At 42.3% G+C, this 24,996-nt stretch overlaps 1 protein-coding gene across 1 annotated transcript in view; it reads left to right on the top strand.

The window, feature by feature from the left end:
- The window catches only part of dnah6 (dynein, axonemal, heavy chain 6), a 439,386-nt gene that overhangs the window by 284,714 nt on the left and 129,676 nt on the right, over positions 1 to 24,996 (top strand). The window contains exons 56-58 of the mRNA XM_051929949.1: positions 3,978 to 4,103; positions 5,876 to 6,040; positions 18,270 to 18,337. Coding sequence (XP_051785909.1) covers positions 3,978 to 4,103; positions 5,876 to 6,040; positions 18,270 to 18,337 — 359 coding nt within the window. The remainder of the gene's footprint in view (positions 1 to 3,977; positions 4,104 to 5,875; positions 6,041 to 18,269; positions 18,338 to 24,996) is intronic.

Genomic DNA, 24,996 nt, shown 5'->3' with positions numbered 1-24,996 from the left:
ATGTGACAACCCCTTGTCTCGCGATGTTTCACTCACCTTTAGGCTTTTTGACTGCCTCCTAAACGCACGTGTGTGACACCATATTTTATTCACAATAGCACATAGAAAACATATCCGATATTGAAAGTGAGACATTTTACTATTTCATGAAAAATATCAGTTCAGTTTGAATTTGATGGTAGCAACACGTCTCAGAAAGGTTGGGACTGGGCCGTGTTTACCGATGTGTAGCATCCCCTCTTCTTTTTAACAACAGTCCATAAATGTCCGGTAACTGAGGAGACTGGCTGCTGAACTTTATTGTCCCATTCCTGTCTGATTTAGGATTCCAGTTGCTCAACAGTCCTGGGTCATCTTTTTGTCGTATTTTTCATTTCATGTTTTCAGTTGATGAAAGGTCAGACTGCAGGCAGGTCAGTTCAGCACCAGGACTCTTCTACTACAAAGCCATGCTGTTCTAATTCATGTAGTAGAATCGTCTTGCTGAAATATGAGGCCTTCCCTGAAAAAGACATCGTCTAGATGGAAACAGATGTTGCTCTTAAACCTGTTAATACCTTTTTGCACTGATGGTACCTTTCCAGATGTCCCAGCTGCCAATTCCATTGGCACTAATGTACCCTCATACTTTCAGAGATGCAGGCTTTTGAACTGAGTGCTGATAACAAGCCGGATGGACCCTCTCGTCTTTAATCCGGAGAGGGTTTCCAAAAATTTCAAATTTCAATTTGTCTGACCACAGAACAGTTTCCCACTTTGCCTCAGTCCATTTTAAACGAGCTTTGGCCCAGTGAAGACTGTGGTGTTCCATGATCATGTTCACATATGGCTTCTTCTTTGCATGATTAGAGCTTTAACCTGCATTTGTGGATAGCACGGCGAGCTGTGTTCACAGACAGTGATTTCCGCAAGTGTCCCTGAGCCCATGCAGTGACTTCCATGACAGATTCAGGCCTGTTTTTAATGCAGTGCCACCTGAGGGCCCGAAGATCATGGGCATCCAATACTGATTTTCGGCCTTGTGCCTTGCACACCGAGATTTCTCCAGATTCTCTGTATATTTTGATGGTATTATGTGTTGTAGATGATGAGATATTCAAAGTCTTTACAATTTTACGTTATTCTGAAATTGTTCCACTTTTTTGTGGATTGGTGACCCTCTTTACTTCTGACAGACTCTGCCTCTCCAAGATGCCCTTTTTATACCCAATCATGTTACTGACCTGATGCCAATTAACCAAACTAGTTGCGAAATGTACCACTTTCTTTTTTAGTATCACTCACTTTTCCTTCCTTTTGTTGCCCCCCTGTCCCAACATTTTTGAGATGTGTTCTACTGAAGTCTGTGAGGAATTCCTCCACTTTTTCCGTAACAAAATTAAAGATCTAAATAATTCAACTAACATAAATACATTATCTGCTTATATCTCTCCCTGTTTTCCCACTCCATCCAGCTCCTTCTCTAAGTTCTCACCAGTCACATCTGCGTTTGTTAATAACCTGCTTTATAAGATGAGGCCGACTACTTGTGTACTGGACCCCATCCCCAGCACACTACTTAAATCCTGCCTTCATGCCATAATCCCGACTGTTACAACAATAATAAACTCATCCCTTGACACTGGCTCTGTGCCGCTCACTTTTAAAATCGCTTCTGTAACCCCAATGTTAAAAAAGGTCTGGTCTTGATGCTGACAGTCTTAACAATTTCCGGCGTATTTCCCACTTACCTTTCCTGTCAAAAGTTCTCGAGCATATTGTAGCATCCCAAATCACCAACTACTTAACCTCTAATAACTTGATGAAACCCTTTCAGTCTGGTTTCAGGGTGCAGCATACCTGTGAAACTGCTCTGCTACGGGTAACCAATGATTGCTTATGGCGGCAGACTCTGGACAAACCAGCATATTAATTCTATTAGACCTCAGTGCAGCATTTGACACTCAGGTTAGACATGACATCCTACTGTCCAGAATGGAGAACATGCTGGGTATCTCTGGCACTGCCCTCCAGTGGTTCAAGTCCTATCTGACTGATAGGCAAGGGTTTGTTAGTCTTGGCAACAGCAGATCCAGCTCAGCGCCAGCCACACAAGGAGCTCCTCAGGGTTCTGTCCTCGGTCCTCTGCTTTTCTGTATTTACATGTTTCCCCTTGGCCATATTATCCATAGCTATGGAATGGATTATCATTTTTATGCAGACGACACTCAACTCTACTTCAATGTTAAAAGTGGATCTTCATCAGAGCTTTCTCAGCTCACGACCTGCCTCAGTGAAATTAAAACCTGGATGGAGCAGAACTCTTTAAAATTAAACTGCAACAAAACTGAACTCCTGCAAATTGGGACTAAAATGCAACTTAATAAAATGAGCTCCTTCCCTCTCTAACTTGGTGGTTATCTCATCAGACCTGCTTCTACTGTAAAGAATCTTGGTGTCATTTTTGATTCCTCCCTTTCTTATTCCGCCCACATAAATCACATTAAGAAACTTTCTTACTTTAACCTCCATAACATATCCCGTGTTCGCTCCTTCCTCTCCTTCTCTAATGCTGAGAAACTCGTCCATGCTTTTATCACATCCCATATCGATTATTGTAATTCCCTACTGGCAGGTGCCCCTTCTAATCTTATATCACAGCTCCAGTTTATTCGAAACTCAGCTGCAACAGTCCTTACTCGAACCAGCAGCAGCGAGCACATCACACCCATCCTGCTCCACCTTCACCGGCTCCCCGTGTCTTACAGGATTGAATATAAAATCCTACTAATAACCTACAAAGCCTTAAATAACCTCGCGCCAAACTACATCAGTGACCTTCTCCATCACTATGTGCCTGTCTGCCCACTAAGATCCTCTGATTCTGGCAATCTTGTTGTGCCCCTCACTAATCTACACTCCATGGGTGACAGGGCCTTCAGCTGTATAGCGCCCAGACTCTGGAATGACCTACCGAAATTAATCAGGTCAGCTGACTCCATGAATTCTTTTAAAAAACAACTCAAAACTCATCTGTTCAGTTTGGCTTTTAGCTCCACGTGACTTTATTACTCTTCTCTCAGTTTACTTCTCTGTCAAGATGCTCATGTAACCTGTGTGTGTGTGCGAGACCATCAATTAATTATGTTGTCTGTTTTTTTTCTCTGAATTCACTGTCGTAATCTTTATTTATTTATCTGGTTTGTACAATGCTATATACTGTATACCCTGCCATTCCTTCTTATATTCTGTAAGTGTCTTGAGCATGGGAAAGGCGCTATACAAATAAAATGTATTATTATTATTATTATTGTGTTGCTGCCATCAAATTCAAAATGAGCGAATATTTTTCATGAAAGAGTACAATGCCACACTGTCAACATTTGATGTGCTTTCTATGTTCTATTGTGAATAAAATAAGAGTTTATGAGACTGATTTGCAAATCATTGCATTCTGTTTTTATTTATATTTTTGCACAGGGTCACAGCTTTTTTGGAGTTGGGGCTGTAATTCTGGCCCCCAGTCACTAATTGTCTCTCTCAGCACCTCACCACCTAATATTTAATGTGTGGTGAGTGTACTGGTGCAAAAATGGCTGCCGTCGCATCGTCCAGGAGGATGCTGCACATTAGTGAGGTGGCTCCCCACTTGCTGAAGAGCTTTGAGTAGTGAGAAAAGAGCTATATAAATGTAAAGAATTATTAATGATGTAATCTTAATATGGGCAGCATGGTGACGCAGTGATAGCGCTGCTGCCTCATAGTAAGGAGACCCGGGTTTGCTTCCTGGGTCCTCCCTGTGTGGAGTTTGCATGTTCTCCCCGTGTCTGCATGGGTTTCCTCCCACAGTCCAAAAACGTGCAGGTTAGGTGCATTGGCGATCCTAAATTGTTCCTAGTGTGAATATTGAATATTTTGAAGCAATATCTCCTAAAGATTGTTGTTTAATAAAAAGTGGGAGTTATTTTATAACATTTATTGTTCATATCTTTTGACAGGCAAATCGCTGGATAAGAACAAAAGAAACCAAGAATGGGTTAAAAGTTATTAAATTGACAGACGCGGGATTCCTTCGCACATTGGAGAACGCTATAAGATTAGGAATGCCTGTCTTATTAGAAGAGGTAATGCTTCCTGTGTTGTTAATTGATTTGTTTCTTTATTTGGTTTAAGACATTTGTGTGACTCGTGATTGTACATTGGTCCAGCATGAGTGAACGTCTTGTGTGTCTACATTTATGTTCATTTGCTTAGCAGACGTTTTTCGCCAAAGCAAATTACAAAGGAGGGTGACATGATTGAGTAAACTTCAGTCTGGAGTTTGTTTTAAAATATGTGTTACAGGACAAGGGTTCAAAGTTCATCATCACAAGTGAAGAGCTCAGAACAAAATGCAAGCGAGTAGCACTTTCTTGGTTATAAGAACCTAACAAATCTGTCGGCAGTTAGGCAGAAACTCACAGAGCAAGAGAGCCTTCAGACACTTCTTAAGCACATTAAGGGAGCCAGCAGTTCAAATGGTAGAGGGCAGCGTATTCCAGCACCACACGTGAAATCAGCCTGAATTGAGATTTGACCAGACACCATTCACCAGCAAACCTGAGGAGCAGAGGCCTTTACAAGTGGTGCTGACCCATTCATTACTCCATTACTCTTATGTGTGCTGCTACATGAAGCCAATGAAGTGATCTAAAAAGAGGAATGATGTGTGCCCACCTTGGCTAGTTGAACACCAGACATTCCACTGCATTTTGAATCACATGCAGTGGCTTGGTGACACATATTGGTACTCCTGCCAGAAGAGAGTTGCTGGTCCAGGTGTGTCAAGACCAAAGCCTGGATGAGATATTGTGCTGCACACGCTCATCAGAATTGGTCTGAACTTGTCAATGTGGTGAAACAGAGTGAAACTACAAGACCAAGAAAACTTTCCTACATGGTCAGTGAAGGATAGCTGGTCATCAATCACCACTCCAAAGTTCTGGATATACTTGATGTGCATTAGTGATACAGTGAGCAGGGGTGAACATACTGTAAATGGGGTGTTGAATAAATGGACAAGCTGGGATAACAAGAAGGTCCATCTTAGATGGTGTTCCTTCATCCATCCATCCATCCATTATCCAACCCGCTATATCCTAACTCCTAACTACAGGGTCATCCAGCATGCAATTTCCGTGAGACATGCAGAATGCTGAATGCTGCATATCATTGGCAATGGAACAGATATGAGAAACCATGACACAGGATGATGGGGCCTAGTGAGGAGGTGTATAACCAGAAGAGGAGAGAAACTAGCACTCATTCTTGGGGCAACCCTGTGGTTGTCTGTTGCATCCTTGACATCTCTCTTCACCAGAACCTTCCCAAGAGGCAGGACTCAAACGACCTGAGGGCAGTCCCGGTGGCGTGGAGGTTAGAGAGGGTGTCAAGGAAGATGGCTGACCTCGGTGAAACGGCCATTCTTGAAGCCTGACTAATTAGGATAAAGCTGTCTGTTCTGTTGAAGGAATGAAGAGACGTGGTTAGTTTAGGTGTTTTGAATAGAAAGGACAGGAGACAGAGACTGGTCTGTAATGACCTACTTGAGATGTGTCAGGTGTGGGCTTCGTGAGAGAGTGTGCTTCTTCTTCTATGACAAACTGGTGCCTTTGCTAGGGTTGCCTTATGCTTGGCACTGGATCCTGTTATAAGAGTTTTAAAATGGATGGATGGATACATGGCTGGATTGTATTCTTTCTAATTAACATTCATGTTAATTGATTCCAAAATTATTTTTTTTTGTGTCTGTTGATAAACAAGGATGTATTTTATAACCCATAAATCAATATACTGTACTTACATTATATGTCTGCAATTTTTAGCTAATGTATTCATTTCATTTTATTTCTCATAGCTGAAAGAGACACTGGATCCAGCTTTGGAACCAATACTACTGAAGCAGACCTTTGTTAGTGGTGGGAGAACGCTAATTCGCCTCGGTGACTCGGACATCGATTATGACAAAAACTTTAAATTCTATATGACAACCAAAATGGCAAACCCTCATTATCTTCCTGAGGTATGTCTGCATTTTTTTTAAACTAGACCCTTACTTACTACTTGCATGCTTATCAACACTCGTGTGTAATCCTGGAATTTTCCAGAATGCTACCTAAGGTCATCATAGAGAGTCCAGAATTCTTCTCTAGACCGGTGTCTCTTAATCCTTTTTTATTTTGTGACCCATTCTTTTTAGTGTTTGCTAACCCTATGCCTTGTTGAGTTCACACATAATAATCAGAGCCTTAGAATATTGTTAGTTTCCTTTCTTGGAGAATCATGGGCAATCATCAGACGATTAGGGGTATTTGCTGACGATCGTCAAAGCAATGTTAATTGCTTGATCAACCCATAACAACACACAACAACCCTCTTCACAAACCATCTGCAACCCATTCCCATTAAATACAACAGAAACTCGTGACCCAACGGTGGCAACCCGCTACCCTAAACCATGCTGTACACTCCCTTTGCTGTCGTGGTGAACTCGGTTTCAGCACTAACAACTCCGACAGTACCTCCTCTTCAGAATTTTGATTGCCAAATTTAAAAGCCCTAAAGTTATTGAAGACATTCTTTAGACACCACAATCACATTTCGACCTACAAAATGGTAAAAGAAAATGATGGTAAACCTATTTTCCGTGGAAAACGCTTCTTTGAAAATGCTTGAAAAACACTTGAAAAATGCCTGAAAACTGGCCAAGAAAACGATTGAAAAACGTCAAGCAAGTGCTCAAGTGCAGAAAGGCCCCCAAAATGTCACAATGAAAACAGATCTCTGCAATGTGGTCTAAATTAATTACAAATACAATACACAACTAATAAAATATAAAAGGTAAGACCCAAATGTTCGTAGACAGCTGTTATTTAAACTTTTTATATGGACATAATTTATTTGTATTCTTCAAAATACATTTCTCCTTGATCAATACACTTGTTTTCACGTTCCTTTGACTTCTTCATGCCCTCCAGGAGAGTAGTTTAGAAATGTTGTTAAGTTCCTTTGTCACTGCACACAGAATTTCTTCCATTTGTTTGAAAATGCCACCCCTTTAAGGGAAATTTTAATTTGGGGAACAGAAAGTAGTCGGCAGGTACAAGATCTGGTGAGTAAGGTGGGTGCTGAAGAAGAGCAACGTTCCTGTTTCCTGCCAGAAACTTCTTTACAATTGCAACTTTATGAGATGGCACCTTATCGTGAAGAAGGAACCACTCACTGGATTGGAATTTGGCCGTACTAACTCGTCAAATTCTCTTCAGTAGCCAATCCAAAACACCTACGTAGAATCTTCACTTGCAAAACAAGATCGTACTTACAGACCACTGAACGAAAACCACTGAAGCCTGGTCACGTGTTACGTGAAGCACAGTACTACAGTGGTTACAGTGTTGGCCGCTAGATGTAACGTAAAGTAAAATAATAATAATAATAATAATAAATTTTATTTATATTGCACTTTATATTTTAGCAATCCCAAAGTGCTACAGAGTAAAAATAGAATAATAAAATAAAAAAAAGAACAGAAGAGTCTATAAAATACTTTAACAAAATGACTTTCTAAAAAGATGAGTTTTTAGGTTTCGCTTAAAGGCCTCAGTCGACTGTGGGGCTCTCAGGTAATCAGGGAGGGCATTCCACAGCCTCGGCGCCACCGATGAAAACGCCCTGTCACCCATGCTGCTGAGCTTAGTTCTGGGGACTTGAAGAGTGTTAGTGAGTACAGAGCGGAGGGAACGTAAGGAGTTATGGGGGGTAAGGAGTTCCTGTAGATAAAGAGGGGCATGTCCATAAATGCACTGATGGGTAAGAAGGGAGACCTTGTACTCTATTCTGAATGAAACAGGGAGCCAGTGAAGGGTTTTCAGGATTGGGGTGATGTGATCATACTTTCGCACCCTCATCAGGATCCTGGCAGCGCTGTTCTGAATATACTGGAGTCTCTGGATACTCTTGCCAGGAATCCCAATGAGGAGTGCATTACAGTAATCCAGCCTGGAAGAGACAAAGGCATGGACGAGCTTCTCTGCATTTGCCAGGGTGAGTAATGGGCGGAGTTTGGCGATGTTCTTGAGATGGTAAAAAGATGACTTACAGAGATATTTGATGTGGGTGTCAAAAGTAAGTTGGGAGTCCATTCTAACACCCAAATTAGTAACAGATGTGGAAAGAGGAATATTTTGGCCAGAGAAAGTAATACTGGTGATGGTAGAAGAGCGAAGATGATGTGATGTACCAACTAAGATGGCTTCTGTTTTGGATCTGTTCAACTGAAGAAAATTGAGCCTCATCCAAGCCTCTATCTCCTCCAGGCAGGTAGACAATGTAGATGTTGGCAGAGGAGCAGTAGAGGAGGTGGGAGTAGTCCTGAGTACATCTAAATACTTTTGGGTCACACCTTGTAATACGAGGGTACATCAAAACGAAAACGCAATTTGAAAGTCACAACAGATAGAAGCTGACCCAATACAACATGTTTGCAATGGCTTATGGGTAGTTCATTCCTGCACAGCTCGTGTTGAAGCCAAGCTCAAATGAGCATGGACACTCTGCTGAGGGATTTAACTGTTGTTGAACAACACTCTGTAGTGAGACGTTAGTGGACAGAGGGAGTGAAAGCGGAAAGCGAAGCCTGCAGTGCGCCGCAAAAGATGAGGAACGCTGTCAAAAACAGTCCATCTGCTCCATGACAGTACACGTCCCCATGCATTGGCTGCAACAGTGGAGGCAATGCGAGATCTGTGATTTGAACATCATCCAGATCCTCCTTACAGTCCTGATCTAGCACCAGGCGACTGTTACATTGTCGGTCCACTTGAAGAGGCTCTACGGGTCACCTCTGATGATGAGATTAAGGAAGCAGCTGGGAGCAGCCAAAAAGTGTCTTCCCCTGTGGAATAAAGAACTTAGTGTAACGACAGAAATGCATCAAGCCACAGGGAAACTAAAGCGATAGAACTGTTAATTTGTCTGCTCACAGTTATTGGTATGTTGCTGAGTTGCCTTTACTTTTTGATTCTCGCTCGCAGTTTAGGACTGCAGTCATCACTTTCTACCACCAGAAATCGTAACACAGTCAGAGTCCCTTGGATCACATGACTTGTTTGCATGCTGCATATGCGGAGTTGTAGCTACAACAACAGCTGATGTGGAGGGGCAGGCTGGTGTGCCTAATATACAGTAGTGGCAATGAGTAAATACTCTACATTAAGGTAGTGAATGGACAATTTAATCAATGAATCAGTTTGCCACTTACATTTCTTAGATACAATTGGTGCTGCTCTTAGATTTGCTCGTTATTTTTTACTCATTTTTCATTTATTTTTCTCCACCGTCTCTGTTAAGTGCTATTGAGCTAGCGAGGAGAATCTTTCCTGCTGCTTTAAAGTGCAACCCTACAAGTAAGTACACAGTAATGACTGCGAAAGTAAGAACACTTTAGAAATCACAGCAGGCTTTTTAAGTAACCCTGGGTCTCCATATGCATTACAATGACATGCAGTGTCTTCTAACTCACGGCATTAAAAATTAATGCATCGTGCAGGAGGGATGGGACGAGTCCTGCATATCTTCTTCTTCTTTTTTTGGCTGCTCTCATTAGGGTTGCCACAGCGGATCATCTTCTTCCATATCTTCCCATCCTCGTCATCTTGCTCTGTCACACCCATCATCTGCATGTCTTCTCTCATCACATCCATAAACCTTCTCTTAGGCCTTCCTCTTTTCCTCTTCCCTGGCAGGCTCAATCCTTAGTATCCTTCTCCCAATAAAATCAAAACAACCTAATCCGCTTTATTATTTTTGGAGGACGGAGCCTGTCAGGCCGTGTGGGGTTTAAGGCAGGACTGAATTGGCGCCACACTCATGCACCCACACTCGCACTTACACTGGACCAGTCTAGAATTGGCAGTTAGCCTAACCTTTTTCTGTCATTGTGACACAAAAGGAAAAGCTAAAGTTAAACCCACACCATCACAGGCATCCACATGTACAATTGAACCCAGAACAAGAGATGTGAGCCAGCAGAATTCACCGCTGTGCCACCCAGAAGCTCATGGGGTCTATTCAAACTGGTTGCAGTTGTTATTTCTTCTGAAATAATGTTTCTTGTGACTGTGGCCTGATATGGTGACATACAGTATACACTGTGAGGTTATAGCAGAACTAAGGGCAGAGAAGATTAATTGTTTCTAAAAATGTAAATGCCTCGATGGCCTCACTTGACATATATTGATGTAATAATGATTTTTTTAGTGAGCGATTACTATGCATGTAATGGCTGACTGGAGAATTCAGAAATCTGATGACTATTTTTACTCTTGTCACAATAAAAAGTCAATGTTTATGGCAGGGGTCAAAGTCTGGGATGCATACCCATCATTAAACTGTCCACATGCCCCCCTAGTAATTTGGAATGGAGATGGGTGCAACAGTGAGTGGCAGGAATGGGTTACATTAGCCAAAGTGCAGAGTCAAGTCAAGTCAAGTTGGGGAGCATGCACTGGTACAGTGCGTTGCTGCATCCACTACATGATAAAACAACTCGGGATCCCGGTTGGCAACCCCCCCAGGGAGAGACACGGTCCAGTCCCACCCTCCGGAAATGACCCTCTATCTACCGCAGCCAGGTGTTATGTGGGCGACCCCTTGGCCTGGTCCAGCCACTCAGGTCCCCAACAATGAGGATCTTACGAGCCGGATCACCCTCGGGGAAACGCGCCACATGGCCGTAGTGCCGTAACTGACGTAGGTAATGTGCCTCAATCGGGACTCCATGAGCAACACAAAGTGAAACAAACAGTACCCAAGGATTTTCCGAAGAGACACAAAGGAGTCGAGTCTTCGTCTCAGGTCACTGGATAGCGTCCATGTCTCACAACCATATAGCAAGACAGGAAGCACCAGGACTCTAAAGACTTGGACCTTCATACTTTGGCTGAGGTATCAGGAGCGCCACACACCCCTTTCCAGTGACCTCATGATCCCCCCATGCTCTCCCAATCCGTCTACTGACTTCATAGGAAGAGTCACCAGAGACATGAATGTCACTGCCGAGGTAAGTAAACCTCTCAATGATGAGGTCGACACTCTCTCCGCAGACAGACACACCGCTGATGGCCATGCCCAAGAGGTCATTAAAGGCCTGGATCTTGGTTTTTATCAGGACCCTCACAAGCCCAGACACTCAGACCCCTCTCTCAGTCTCTCGAGTGCCCTGATCAGAGCATCCATTGACTCCGCAAAGATCACGTCAGCAAAGTCGAGATTCGTGAATCTTTCTTCACCAACAGATGCCCCACAGCAACTGGACCCCACGACCCTGCCCAACACCCAGTCCATACAAGCATTGAACAGAGTAGGAGCAAAAACACACCCTTGACGAACCCCAGAATCAACTGGGAAAAACACAGAGGTCCTGTCTCCACTCTGCACAGCACTCCCAGTACCAGTGGACAGGCCGGCCATGATATCCAGCAACCTCAAGGGTATCCGAAGAAGTCTCAGGATGTCCCACAGGGCAGCTCAATCAACTGTGTCGAACGCTTTACAAAATGCAGAGTGCAGGGTTATTATATTCAAGCAGTAAAGTGCAACGCAGATAATAAATAAATACAAACAATAATCTATAAAATAAAGCAGTGCAATACTTTTAAATCCCTTTGAGAAACATTGGGCCTCTCAGCAAGTCTATCACAGCTTTCTCTCTATTTTTCCAGCCCACCCAAGCAGGCCTTCCAAGCTGTGATCGCCATCACCTGACTCTTGTCCCACCTGCCCGCATCGACTTCGCCACCCCTCCTTCTACCCGTGTGCTCTGTACACACAACCCGGAATGTGTGAGAGGGTCCATCCAAGTCCTTTCTCTTCGAAGCTCCATTTACATCACTCCACCCTGTCTCTGCTTGTCCGTGCTAACTTGACATTTCTTTACCAAGTATTCTGCCCACTTATTTTTTCTCTCTTTCTATCTGTCCTGCTTGGACTCTCCTATTTAAACTCTCAGTGGGCACAGATGTTCAATTATGTGCCCCAGAATGCTAACGAGACAATCGGCCAGACTGTGCACATCTGCACATGAATGCATAATCCGCCGACCACCTCTGAGCTGCTCCGCCACACTACGACACACTTGGATGCTACTCCCTGCCAACTTCTGCCACATCTGCTTTATTCTAAAACTTTGCACCGTCAAGGACCTTGCCTCAAGACAATTTATTTTAACAGATTTACTTTAGAAGAGTGTATCCTTATCAAATAGCTCTGCATTTTACTGTATCACAATGGTATTCACTTCCAGTACCGTTCTAATTCTTACGAGGGGTCGCTCATTGCTTTGCACCAAGAAACTGAAGTTGAACCACAGCATTGGCAACTTTCTTTTTGGTGTTTTTTTCCTATGGAGGCTCTGATTTTTCTTTGATATCCTCAAAACATAAAGGCTGCCCAAGAAAGAATGAGCTTGTGGTGGCATTGCAGTGCACTAGCATCATGACCAGGCTTGATGGTACCGAGGTAGGCTCCAGTTTCTGTGACCATACAGTTGAATTATATGGGTTCTCAAAAGCAGTGGATGGATATTTGTTGATGGCCTGGTGTTGTGTAGCACCAGAAAGGAGAAAGTGGAGAGGGAGCTGGAAGACTGGAGAAGGGCTTTGGAAGATGGGGGGTTGAAGAGAAATAGGAAGTAGAAGAAAGAATTTCCGAGATTTAATGATGATCAGGATTCAGAAGTTAGCCTGCATGGAGAGAGACTGAAAAGAGTGGGGGAATTTAAATATCAAGAATCAGTGGTAGCCCAAGATAGAAAATTAAATGGAGAGATAGCTCATAGAGTACAGTGTAGATGGAACAATTGGATGAAGATATCATGAGTATTGTGTGATCAAAGAATTAAGGCAAAGGTTAAAGATCAGGTTTTTAAAACAGTGGTAAGACCAGCAGTGATGTAAGGAGCTGAGACTTGGGCAGTAAAGGGAGCACAGCAGGACAAGAAGTTGAATGTGGCAGAAATGAGAATATGGAGATGGATGTGTGGAGTTAGATAAAAGGAAAGAATATGAAATGAGACAATCAGAGGTACAACAAAAGTGGGAGAGACACCTACAAAAGTACAGGAAAGTTGTGGTATGTACATGGGTGAGGAGAGACAATGAATACATGAGAATGGAAGTGGAGGGGAAGAGAAAGCAAGGGAGGCTATAGCAAAGGTGGATGCATGAAATAAAAGAAGATTTGAAGGAAGAACAGTCTGAATGGGAAGGAGGTGCAGGACCAAACTGTATGGAGAAGGTCGATCAAGCACATCAACTCACAACTGGTGAAATTAAAGAAGATTGGAACCACCAGGACTCTTCCTAGAGTTTGCTGTCTGGCCAAACTGAGTAACCAGAGAAGAAGAGCTTTTGTCAGGGAGGCAACAAGAAGAAGAAGAAGAAGAAGAAAGAACAATAATTAGCATTTAGTCTAAAAACATACACTTGAACCAGGCTTTGCATTCTAAGCCACCAAACACTACGGAATATTAATTGGCCAATGAAAATGACCGTCTCACATTTATCCCAAAATGCAATAGTTAAATAGTTAAAAAATTAAAATTAGTCAGTTTTCTTGAGGAAACAATTTTAAAAAATAACGATATTTCACGTCCTCTTTCAGATTCCGTATTCTTCCTCTTCTTCTTCTTTTGGCTGCTCCCATTAGGGGTTGTCACAGTGGATCATCTTCTTTCATATCTTTCTGTCTTCTTCATCTTGTTCTGTTACACCCATCACCTGCATGTCCTCTCTCACCACATCCATAGACCTTCTCTTAGGCCTTCCTCTTTTTCTCTTCCCTGGCAGCTCTATCCTTAGCATCCTTCTCCCAATATACCCAGTATCTCTCCTCTGCACATGTCCAAACTAATGCAATCTTGCCTCTCTGACTTTGTCTCCCAACCGTCCAATTTGAGCCAACCCTCTAATGTCCTCATTTCTAATCCTGTCCATCCTCGTCATGGCCAGTGCAAATCTTAGCATCTTTAACTCTGTCACCTCCAGCTCTGTCTCCTGCTTTCTGATCAGTGCCACCATCTCCAAACCATATAACATAGCTGGTCTCACTACCGTCCTGTAGACCTTCCCTTTCACTCTTGCTGATACCCGTCTGTCACAAATCACTCCTGACACTCTTCTCCACCCATTCCACCCTACCTGTACTCTCTTCTTCACTTCTCTATCACAATCCCCATTACTCTATACTGTTGATCCCAAGTATTTAAACTCATCCACTTTCGCCTACTCTACTCCCTCCATCCTCACCATTCCACTGACCTCCCTCTCATTCACACACACATGTATTCTGTCTTGTTCCTACTGACCTTCATTCCTCTCCTCTTTAGAGCATATCTCCACCTTTCCAGGGTCTCCTCAACCTGCTCCCTACTCTCGCTACAGATAACAATGTCATCATCAGACATCACAGTCCATGGGGACTCCTGTCTAATCTCATCTGTCAACCTGTCCATCACCATTGCAAATAAGAAAGGGCTCAGAGCCGATCCCTGATGTAATCCCACCTCCAACTTGAATGCATCCGTCACTCGTACCGTAGACCTCACGACTGTCACACTTCCCTCGTATGTATCCTGTACAACTCTTGCATACTTCTGTGCCACTCCCGACTTCCTCATACAATACCACAACTCCTCTCACCTCACCCTGTCATAAGCTTTCTCCAAGTCCACAAAGACGCAATGCAACTCCTTCTGGTCTTCTCTGAACTTCTCCATCAACATCCTTAGTGCTAACATCACAATTGTGGTGCTCTTTCTTGGCATGAAACCACACTGCTGCTCACTAATCATCACCTCACTTTCTTAACCTAGCTTCCACTACTCTTTCCCATAACTTCATGCTGCGGCTCATCAATTTTATTCCCCTGTAGTTACTGCAGTGGCACTGTTATTATTCTACAGAAGTCAAGCGAGGACGTGCAATATTGTTATTTTTTTAAATTGTCTCCTCCTATACAACTGAAGCCTTGCTAACCGTCCTCTTAAATGACGGACACTAACGTTATTATTTTCTGAACTAAGGCATAAACAAATCTCAGCCTGTGTCAGCCCTTGACTGAACAAAAATGTGACATGCTGATCAATACATTTCTGCTCTTCTGCCATTTCAAACAAGACGTGGCTTTGTAGCTAAACATTAAACGTTAGCTAGAATTATTTCATAATTTCGAGAAAACAAGATCTTCTTAAATATCGGCACCAGTACACTTCTTCTCCACTCCTCAGGCATCCTCTCGCTTTCCAAGATTCCATTAAACAATCTGGTTAAAAACTCCACTGCCATCTCTCCTAAACACCTCCATGCTTCCACAGGTATGTCATCTGGACCAACAGACTTTCCATTTTTCATCCTCTTCATAGCTGTCCTTATGTCCTCCTTGATAATATATATGAACTTATTTTTAATTAAATAAGTGATTAGCCTGTGTTAGTAGAATATTGTGCGTGTGTCTGGAGGAAGCCCACACACGCACAGGAGAACATGCAAACACCACACACGGCTGTTCATACTGCAAATTTAAAAAAAAGAAAAAAACAAAGTTCCTAAAATTCTTTTTATGTTTAGCCAGTATTTAAATTTGCAATCTTTTCACAATTCAGTAAAATTCAATAAAGTGAGAACACAGAAATGCCCCTGATGTACGTACGTGATGTATGTCTACTCAGTGATGACTAAAAGCACTTGCAGCTACAATATAAAATATTAAAATGATCTCCAGAGGTATTTCTTTTAAAATCATTTATCATGGGACACAGCACCCTGGTACATAAATCATTTCCAGTAAAACTATTTCAGTTGCTAAAATAATGGCCCAGCACAAAAAGGTTAATTATAGAGATTTGGAAATATTAAGTAAATTGCACATCAAAGTCCACATCTATTATGAAGGTTAATGCTTTCCTTTTCAAAATGCATTCCGCTTTTATATTAAAAAGCAGCTGTTGCCATTAATAACTGTCCACATTTTATAGATTTGTTGTTATAAAGTCATTTGGTATGCATTTGCTGTATTATAATAAGCACGTGTTAAAACCCCAGTGATTTTTAGCAAAATTCAAAAGGCATCCGCTGCTTTAGACTTTTCTTTTCTATAAAACAAAATAATAGTGGATTAGTGTTATCCTTTTATTCTTTTCCTTTTGGCTCGCGTTCTAGATGTTGACCTATTAATATAGGAGAGCTGAGCCGAGGTAGGGTGAAAGGGATTAACTGTTCTGCTTTTCTACATGAAACATGAAATTAATATTGTCTTTTAATTCCCCAAAACTGCCAAAAAAGAGTATTACCTTTGTGAAATAACATTTACAGAACTGATCTTGGCCTGCATTCAATTTATACAAACTTCAGGCTGAATAATGTTATAATAGAAAAGGAGAAAATGTTTTCAAGTTGGAGAAATAAGACTGAAAAAGTCTACCTGCACAGTAAAATGCGCAGAAAATGTCATTATGGGTTAGGGGTAGGGATAGTCATCATGAGCTGAGTAAAATTTTAACTTTGTGTTCCGCTTACAGTATGTAAAAAAACGTAAATGCACTCTGTTTAACATATGTGGACAGATCAGGATTTCATCTTCATTTAAACAGTAGCTTTAGATAAAGATGTTGTAATATAGCAATCGTCATGCCATATTTACATTTTGTGGTCCTTTGTATAATTTAAATAAACACAAATGCAAATTTTGCTTGTGGACAAAGTAAGTCCACCCCCTCAAATACCTAAAGTTAGAATGAGGTGCACCAGATCATTAGAACAGCATTAAAGAGGGCCCATCTGAATCTGTGTTATTTAAACTAACGCTGACATTTTATTTAGTTTGCTCTTTGTTATTAAAGTTGTGTTATCACCATGTCAAGTTCGAAACATCTCTCTGAGGCTTTCAGAAAGAGGCAATAGATCCCTACAAGTCTGGGAAGGGAATTACAAAGATCAGCAAACAATTGGAATTACACTGTTTCACAGACTGTCTGGAAGATCATCTACAAATGGTGAAGATTTCAAAGAACTGCCAACTTAGATAGATAGATAGATAGATAGATAGATAGATAGATAGATAGATAGATAGATAGATAGATAGATAGATAGATAGATAGATAGATAGATAGATAGATAGATAGATAGATAGATAGATAGATAGATAGATAGATAGATAGATAGAACTTTATTGGCTTTTAACACAAACCCTTTTGATTGATTGATAGATAAATACATGAAATAAATAAATACACACACTTGGTCTGAACATACACTAGAATGACTATAAAGGAAGAACATTAAAAAGAAATAAACCATCTGACTTGCCAGTTGTGTTTCCAGACCCACTTCTGCTGAATGAATCGTTGACTGAAAGTCTTCAGTGTTGGTGTGTCACAGTGACAGGATGTGCAGTGTTGTTCATAATGGCACTCAGTTTTGTTTTCATTCTCTCCACCTCTATGACCTCCAGGGGGTCCTGAGTGTGTCCCATAACTGAACCTGCCCTTTTAATTAACTTGTTGATTTGGTGGGCCTCTCTTGAAGTGATGTTACCTGCCCTGCAGTCCGGGTACTCCGGTTTCCTCCCACAGTCCAAAGACATGCAGGTTAGGTGCATTGGCAATTCTAAATTGTCCCTAGTGTGTGTGTGTGTGTGTGTGTGTGTGTGTGTGTGCACCCTGCAGTGGGCTGGCACCCTGCCTGGGGATTGTTTCCTGCCTTGCGCCCTGTGTTGGCTGGGATTGGCTCCAGCAGACCCCCGTGACCCTGTAGTTCGGATTCAGTGGGTTGGAAATTGGTTGGATGGATAAACAGGATGAGAATGTGTCACAGGATAAATAATCTTGACATATTTTATTAAAGTAGGGTGATGCATTCACTGGAAATCCCTTTATCAGAACCTAAACCTTGAACTGTTTAAAACCCCCATTTACAAAAAGACTGTAAATCCAGATTTCTTTGTGAATACTCAGTTTCACTCATGTGTCTGAATTTATTAATATTGACATAATTTACAGATCTATCTATCTATCTATCTATCTATCTATCTATCTATCTATCTATCTATCTATCTATCTATCTATCTATCTATCTAACATTATGAATAATACAGCAATGTATCACATTTTCTATTGTTATCTAGTAAATATGTTTATTATCATAAACTGAATTACTTTACAGAAAATATCTTATGCATTCTTCTGTTTCCTTTTGCAGGTCTGCATAAAGGTTACAATTATTAACTTCACGGTAACAAAATCAGGCCTGGAAGATCAACTTTTAAGGTAACTTTGATTTATTTTTGAAATCTTTTCAATAAAGTGATGTCCAGACAGCAGCGAGTGTGTTTGCATAATGCAAATTAGTGAATTCCAGTTTGTTTTGCATTTAGCAGATTTCCTACGGCCTTCACGTCTACATTTATTGTGATGCGCTCTAACATTTGGTGACCTGAACTCACCCCTGGCTAACTTGTAATTATTGATTCATTGACCTAAAGTAATGAACTGAGTACTGACTCACAGATTATTTTCCCAAAACATTACAGATAATCATGATGTGAATAACATATCATATTTATTTAGATTTTGTTATCGTTTTTTTCTTTTGTGCTTTCACTAAATTATCAATTGCATATGTGATTTTCTGTTCAGAATATTTCTTCATATTCTTTGATTTGTTCCTTTTAACACTGTATAATGGTCATAAAAATTAGTACATTTATTTTCAGAAATTACAAGCACTCATTTCTGTTTTATATCATCTCAAATTCAAAATAATGAACTAGCCACACTATCTGTCAAAGACGAGTAATCGAATAATTGAAAAATATTTGCTATCTCTTGCCCTACGTGTACCTTCAGAGTCTTTCCTGGTATCTGTATGTGTCTGAACCTTTCTTGCCCGCCACTTCCCCTTCCATAAGGCCCACTTCTCAGACTGTGCGACTATTTTCGAGATGCCTTTGTTGCCTCCTGTCCATTTTTTTTCTTCCCGTTCTTGAAGGTGACTCTCATTGTACTTCCCAGGCCTTTTCTCCTCGTCGTGTGTCTCACACTCGTAGGTTTAGGTTAGGTTTAGGTTTATTTGTCATATATAGGTTAACACAGGGTCAACATACAATGAAATGTGTATGACGAGAAAAACAAGTCACTCAGCCTAGATCCAATAAAGCTTAAAAAAAGATTACAAGTTAAAAATAGACAAGTCATATAAAATAAAATGTGTATGTTTTAAAAGAAGTTATAGAGCAATATGAGTTGAATGAGCAGCAAGTACAAATGACAGTTATTGCACAGATAATGTTTTATAAGTGCAGATGCATATTCCATAAAGTGCAGATGCATGTTCCAGTCAGTATTCAGAGTGTGTGCAGGTACAGTTTGTGTGTGAGTAGTGCAATGTAGATGTAATGTAAGTGTGTGTAAGTGTTCAGGTGTTGCTGTTGAGGAGTCGAATGGCCTGGTGGTAAAAGCTGTTCTTAAGTCTTGTAGTCCGAGCAGCCAGACTCCTGTATCGTCTGCCGGACGGTAACAAGGAGAACAGCTGGCGTGCTGGATGGCTGTGGTCCTTTATGATGCTGCTTGTCTTACGCAAGCACCGATGGAGGTAAATGTCTTCAATGGCAGGAAGACTCTTGCCCGTGATGTGCTCTGCTGCCTTCACCACTCTCTGTAGTGATTTCCGGCTGCTGGCAGAGCAGCTCCCATACCAGACGGTAATGCAGCCCGTTAGCAGACTCTCGACCACACTCCTGTAAAAGTTTGAGGTGATGTTGGCATTCATGCCAAACTTCCTCAGCCTCCTCAGGAAGTAGAGCCGCTGGCGAGCTTTCTTGACCACAGTGTCTATGTGAAGGGTCCACGAGAGATCCTTGGTGATGTTTACTCCGAGGAACTTGAAGCTGTTGACCCTTTCAACTTCTATGCCACTGATGTAGATGGCCTGGTGTTCTCTGCCTTGTTGTTTTCGATAGTCCACAATCATCTCCTTGGTTTTGCTGACGTTAAGAGACAAGTTGTTATCTAGGCACCAATTACTCAATGCCAGCACCTCCTCTCTGTAGGCCGTCTCATCATTGTCAGTGATAAGGCCTATGATGGTTGTGTCGTCTGCAAACTTGATGATGGTGTTTGTGCCGTGTTTTGCAACACAGTCATGGGTGAACAAGGAATACAAGAGGGGGCTAAGCACACAGCCCTGCGGCGCTCCTGTGTTTAAAATGAGTGATGAGGATGTGTGTTTGCCGACTCTCACCACCTGGGACCTGTTTGTGAGGAAAGAGAAAATCCATCTGTAGATGGTCGTCCCCAACCCAAGGTTGTCAAGCTTCAAGACGAGTTTTGAGGGGATGATGGTGTTGAATGCCGAGCTGTAATCTATGAACAGCATTCTTACATATGTATTTCCTCTTTCCAGGTGGGTGAGGGCAATGTTTATTGTTAGCGCAACGGCATCCTCTGTCGATCTGTTTGCTCTGTAAGCAAATTGGAGAGGATCCAGCGTGTCAGGGAGGGAGGAGCAGATGTAACCTTTGACTAGTTGCTCGAAGCACTTCATAATGACCGATGTCAGTGCAACCGGGCGATAGTCATTCAGACAGGAGACCACCGGTTTCTTTGGGACAGGAATGATGGTGGATGCCTTGAAGGAAGTGGGGACCACTGACTGCCTCAGGGAGAGATTGAAAATTTTGGTGAACACACCTGCTAGCTGGTCAGCACACGCCCTGAGGGCACGGCCTGGGATGCCATCTGGTCCCGGAGCTTTGCGAGGATTGACCTTTTTGAAGGACCTTCTCACATCAGACGTTTCAAGGATCACAGTGACAGACTCACTGCCCCCTTGAGGATATAGCACCTGTTCTTTGTTGGCTGCATCAAAACGAGCATAGAAAGTGTTGAGCTCGTCTGCAAGACATGCAGTGGGCTGAACACTGAATGTGTTTTTCTTTTTATAGTCAGTGATGCAGCACAGTCCATTCCACAGGCGCTTGGTGTCAGAGCTGTGGTAGCTTGACTCCACTTTGTCCCTGTAGTCCCATTTGGCCTTCTTGATGGACCTCCGGAGGTCGTATCTGGCTGCTTTGTATGCATCAGAGTCCCCTGAGCCAAAGGCAGAGGTCCGCGCCTTGAGCTTAGCCCGGATCTCCCTATTTACCCAGGGTTTCTGGTTAGGATATATGCAAACGGTGGTTTTAGTGACAACATCGTCAATGCACTTGCTGATATATCCTGTGACAGAGTCTGTGAATTCATTGATGTTGCCATCAGCTGCATCCTCAAACATCTCCCAATCAGTTGTTTCAAAGCAGTCCTGTAAGACCCCCTCAGCTTCACTGTCCCATTTGTAGATGTTCCTGTAAACCGGTTTTTCCTGTTTAAGTCTTTGTTTATATGCAGGCAGCAGCAATATAGAGCAATGGTCTGATTTTCCAAAAGCTGGTCGAGGGAGAGATTTGTAGGAGTCCTTGAATAAGGTGTAACAATGATCCAGTGTTTGATCACCTCTTGTGGGGGGAGAGATGTGCTGATAGTATCTAGGGAGAACTTTCTTCATGTTTGCTCTGTTAAAGTCTCCCAACACAATAAATGCTGCTTCTGAGTTAGCGTTCTCTAGTCCACTGATAACATCATACAGTTCATCCATAGCTGAAGCTTTATCAGCTTGTGGGGGGATGTAAACAACTGAAAGGAGAACTGAACTGAACTCCCTCGGGAGGTTAAAGGGTCTAACTTTAATGGTCAGCAGCTCAAGAACCTGTGAGCAGTGTGTTTTTAAGACACACACATCCGTAGCCCACGAAGAGTTAACCATAAAGCACACACCCCCTCCCCTTGACTTGCCTGAGTCCTTCGTTCTGTCTCCCCGATAAACTGTGAACCCGTCTGGTGTGACTGCGCAGTCAGGTACGCCGGGCTCCAACCACGTCTCTGTGAACGCCAAAACGCAGCAGTTTGTGATGTCTTTCTGGTGCTTTATCCGTGCGCGCAGCTCATCTAATTTGTTGTCCAGAGACTGAACATTAGCGAGCAGGATGCTAGGCAGAGGAGGCTTGTTGTTCCTCTGTCGGGTTCGGCACAGAACTCCGGTGCGTTTCCCCCTCTTTGTTTTCCTTCGGCGTCGCGCGAGTAAGCAAAAGGCTCCAGGCAGTACAGTGTCCGCGATATCAAAAACTGTTGTAAAATCCAAACTGGCTGATGAACGTAATTCCAATAGTGTTTGCCGGTCATACTGAAAGTGTGATAAAGTAGAACGCACAAAAAGAGTGAGTAGTAAGAAAATAAATAATAACTTTTTGCTGAGATGACTCGGAGCTCTCGTCGGTGCAGCCATCTTACGGCGCAGCCCAAAATCGTACCTTTTCATTCGAAAGCATCACCATGTGACGATGCGGGTTTGCTGCATGCTCCCGTCTGCTGTCCGGGAGCCCTTAACCCGACACCGTCGGTAATGTTACCGATGAGCTAAGCAGTGAGGCAACAACATAGCAAGGGGATAGTGCAAAAGTGTCAAGTGCTTTTATTAAAACAGAACAAAAACAATGTCCAAATCAAAGTATTCAAAATTAATAAAGTGCGGTGCCTTCTAAAAAGAGTCATTAAATAAATAATCCATAAAACAAACGTGGAGGTTTAAAAATCAATAAATAGAACAAAAATAATAATCCTTTAAAAGACGGTGAGGTTAAAACGTTGGAAGCAATCGTCTACCTAGTGACTCTGTGAAAATCACATCTCGTCTCCTTCCAACCTTCCAAGATTTTTTTTTATAATAGAGAGACAACTCCCACCATCCTTTGCTTTAACACTGAAAAATTAGCTCAGGTATGGTTAGTCTGCTAATGAGGAGTGTTAATTGGTGACCTTGAGATTTTTTTTTCCTGAAAATTTGCCAGTTGCCCAGCTTAGGCAATTTTTTTTTCCAATGCCCCATTACTGCAACACTTCACTGATCTGGGCTTTATGACAGAGTGGGCAGTCGGAAGCCTCTCTTCAGTAAAAGACACACAAAATCTGATTGGTGTTTGCAAAAAGGCACCTAAAGGTCTCTCCGACTATGAGAAAGAACATTCGCTAAAGAATTTATCACAGCAAATTTCCTGGGCTCGTCAGTGAATTTGTTCACCAAACTTTCTCCTGAAAATTGAAAGTGTCCAGCTTAGGCAAATTGTTTTGTCCCAGCACCCCATGATGCTTTGATCACAGAGTAGTTGTAGCCAATGTTGGAGGTGACATCCCCTGAGGAATGCTTGAAGTTGAACAAAATAACTACTGGAGTTCTTTTTGTTTTGTTGGATCCTTCTTCCTTCTCGCGATTTATTTTACACAATACATACAATTTATGGCAAATTAGAACTTCGATCATGCTGGGATGTTGCACACATGAACTGCTGGTACTTGAAATCTCAAATCAGGAAGTGAAAATCAAGCACTGCTGCCAAGTATTTAAGCTAACCCTTGCTTCACAGGCTCTCACATGATCTGGAAAGGCACACATCTATCGGTGTGATGTACCACAGATGACAATGTGTATCAGATGAAAAACCAAGCCATGAGGTTGAAGAAATTGTCTGCCAAACTTAGAGACAGGATTGTGTCGAGGGAGATATCTGGGGGAAGACTACAAAAAAAATATTCTTGCATCATTGAAGGTTCCCAAGAGCACAGCTGCCTTCTTCTTCTTCTTCTTCTTTCGGCTGTTCCCATTAGGGGTTGTTCACACCGGATCATCTTTTTCTTTCTCTTCCTGTTCTCTGCACCTTGCTCTGTTACAGTCGCCTTCATAATATTTAAAATGGAAGAATCTGGAACAACTACAACTCTTCTGAGAACTGGCCACCCAGCCAAACTAAGCAAACATGGGAGATGTGTCTGACAATAGCATTCACACCAGTGAGAAATGATTTCTCTCGTGGGATTTCAATTTCACCAAACAGTAAATCTTTTAATTCTCGCGGATACGCCTCTTTATTGGGAAGAAACACTACTTTTTTTTTCCCTGATGGCAACACGAATTAGGCGATCTACAAGTTTCCGACTTAAAGTTTAAATCGTGACAACGCAACGTATATCTGCCTGTGAGTGAATATCGTTTCTTTCTCTAATAAATAAAACGACTTTCTCGAATGTTTGTCCATGCTCTTTCTTCTTCGCTTTGTCATTGACGTGTTATCTTGAATGTATAAAATTATTATCCTGATAAAATTTTTAAGAGCTGAGAATGCAGGAAGTGTGTCTGACAAAAGTGTTCACACGACTGAGGTTAGATGACGGTGGTCTTGTTTGAAAATAGTTGTAAGTAGGGCGTGACTTGATAGTATCTCATGGTAAAAGTCTACATCTCACGAACCTTATCCTGATAAAATTTTAGGTGGTCAGGAACTCGAAGGGGGTGGCACGGTGGCACAGTGGGTAGCGCTGCTGCCTCGCAGTTGGGAGACCTAGGGACCTGAGTTCGCTTCCCGGGTCCTCCCTGCGTGGAGTTTGCATGTTCTCCCCGTGTCTGCGTGGGTTTCCTCCCTCAGTCCAAAGACATGCTGGTTAGGTGGATTGGCGATTCTAAATTGGCCCTAGTGTGTGCTTGGTGTGTGGGTGTGTTTGTGTGTGTCCTGCGGTGGGTTGGCACCCTGACCAGGATTGGTTCCTGCCTTGTGCCCTGTGTTGGCTGGGATTGGCTCCAGCAGACCCCCGTGACCCTGTGTTCAGATTCAGCAGGTTGGATAATGGATGGATGGATGGATGGAACTCGAAGGTCACTCTGGCTCAGCTCCAGAGACCCTGTGTGGAGATGGTAGAAACTTCCAGAAAAACAACCATCACTGCAACACTCCTTCATTGCAGGCTTTATGACAGAGTGGCCAGCAGTGTTGGGCAGTAATGAGTCACACAGGAATGTGTTACTGCAATATTATTACTTTCCAAATGTAATAAGTAGTGTAAGA

Source organism: Erpetoichthys calabaricus, chromosome 7, assembly GCF_900747795.2.
Source record: "Erpetoichthys calabaricus chromosome 7, fErpCal1.3, whole genome shotgun sequence".
Taxonomy (NCBI): domain Eukaryota; kingdom Metazoa; phylum Chordata; class Cladistia; order Polypteriformes; family Polypteridae; genus Erpetoichthys; species Erpetoichthys calabaricus.
Note: the sequence above shows the minus strand (reverse complement) of the source record. Positions and strands in the feature narration are given on the sequence as shown.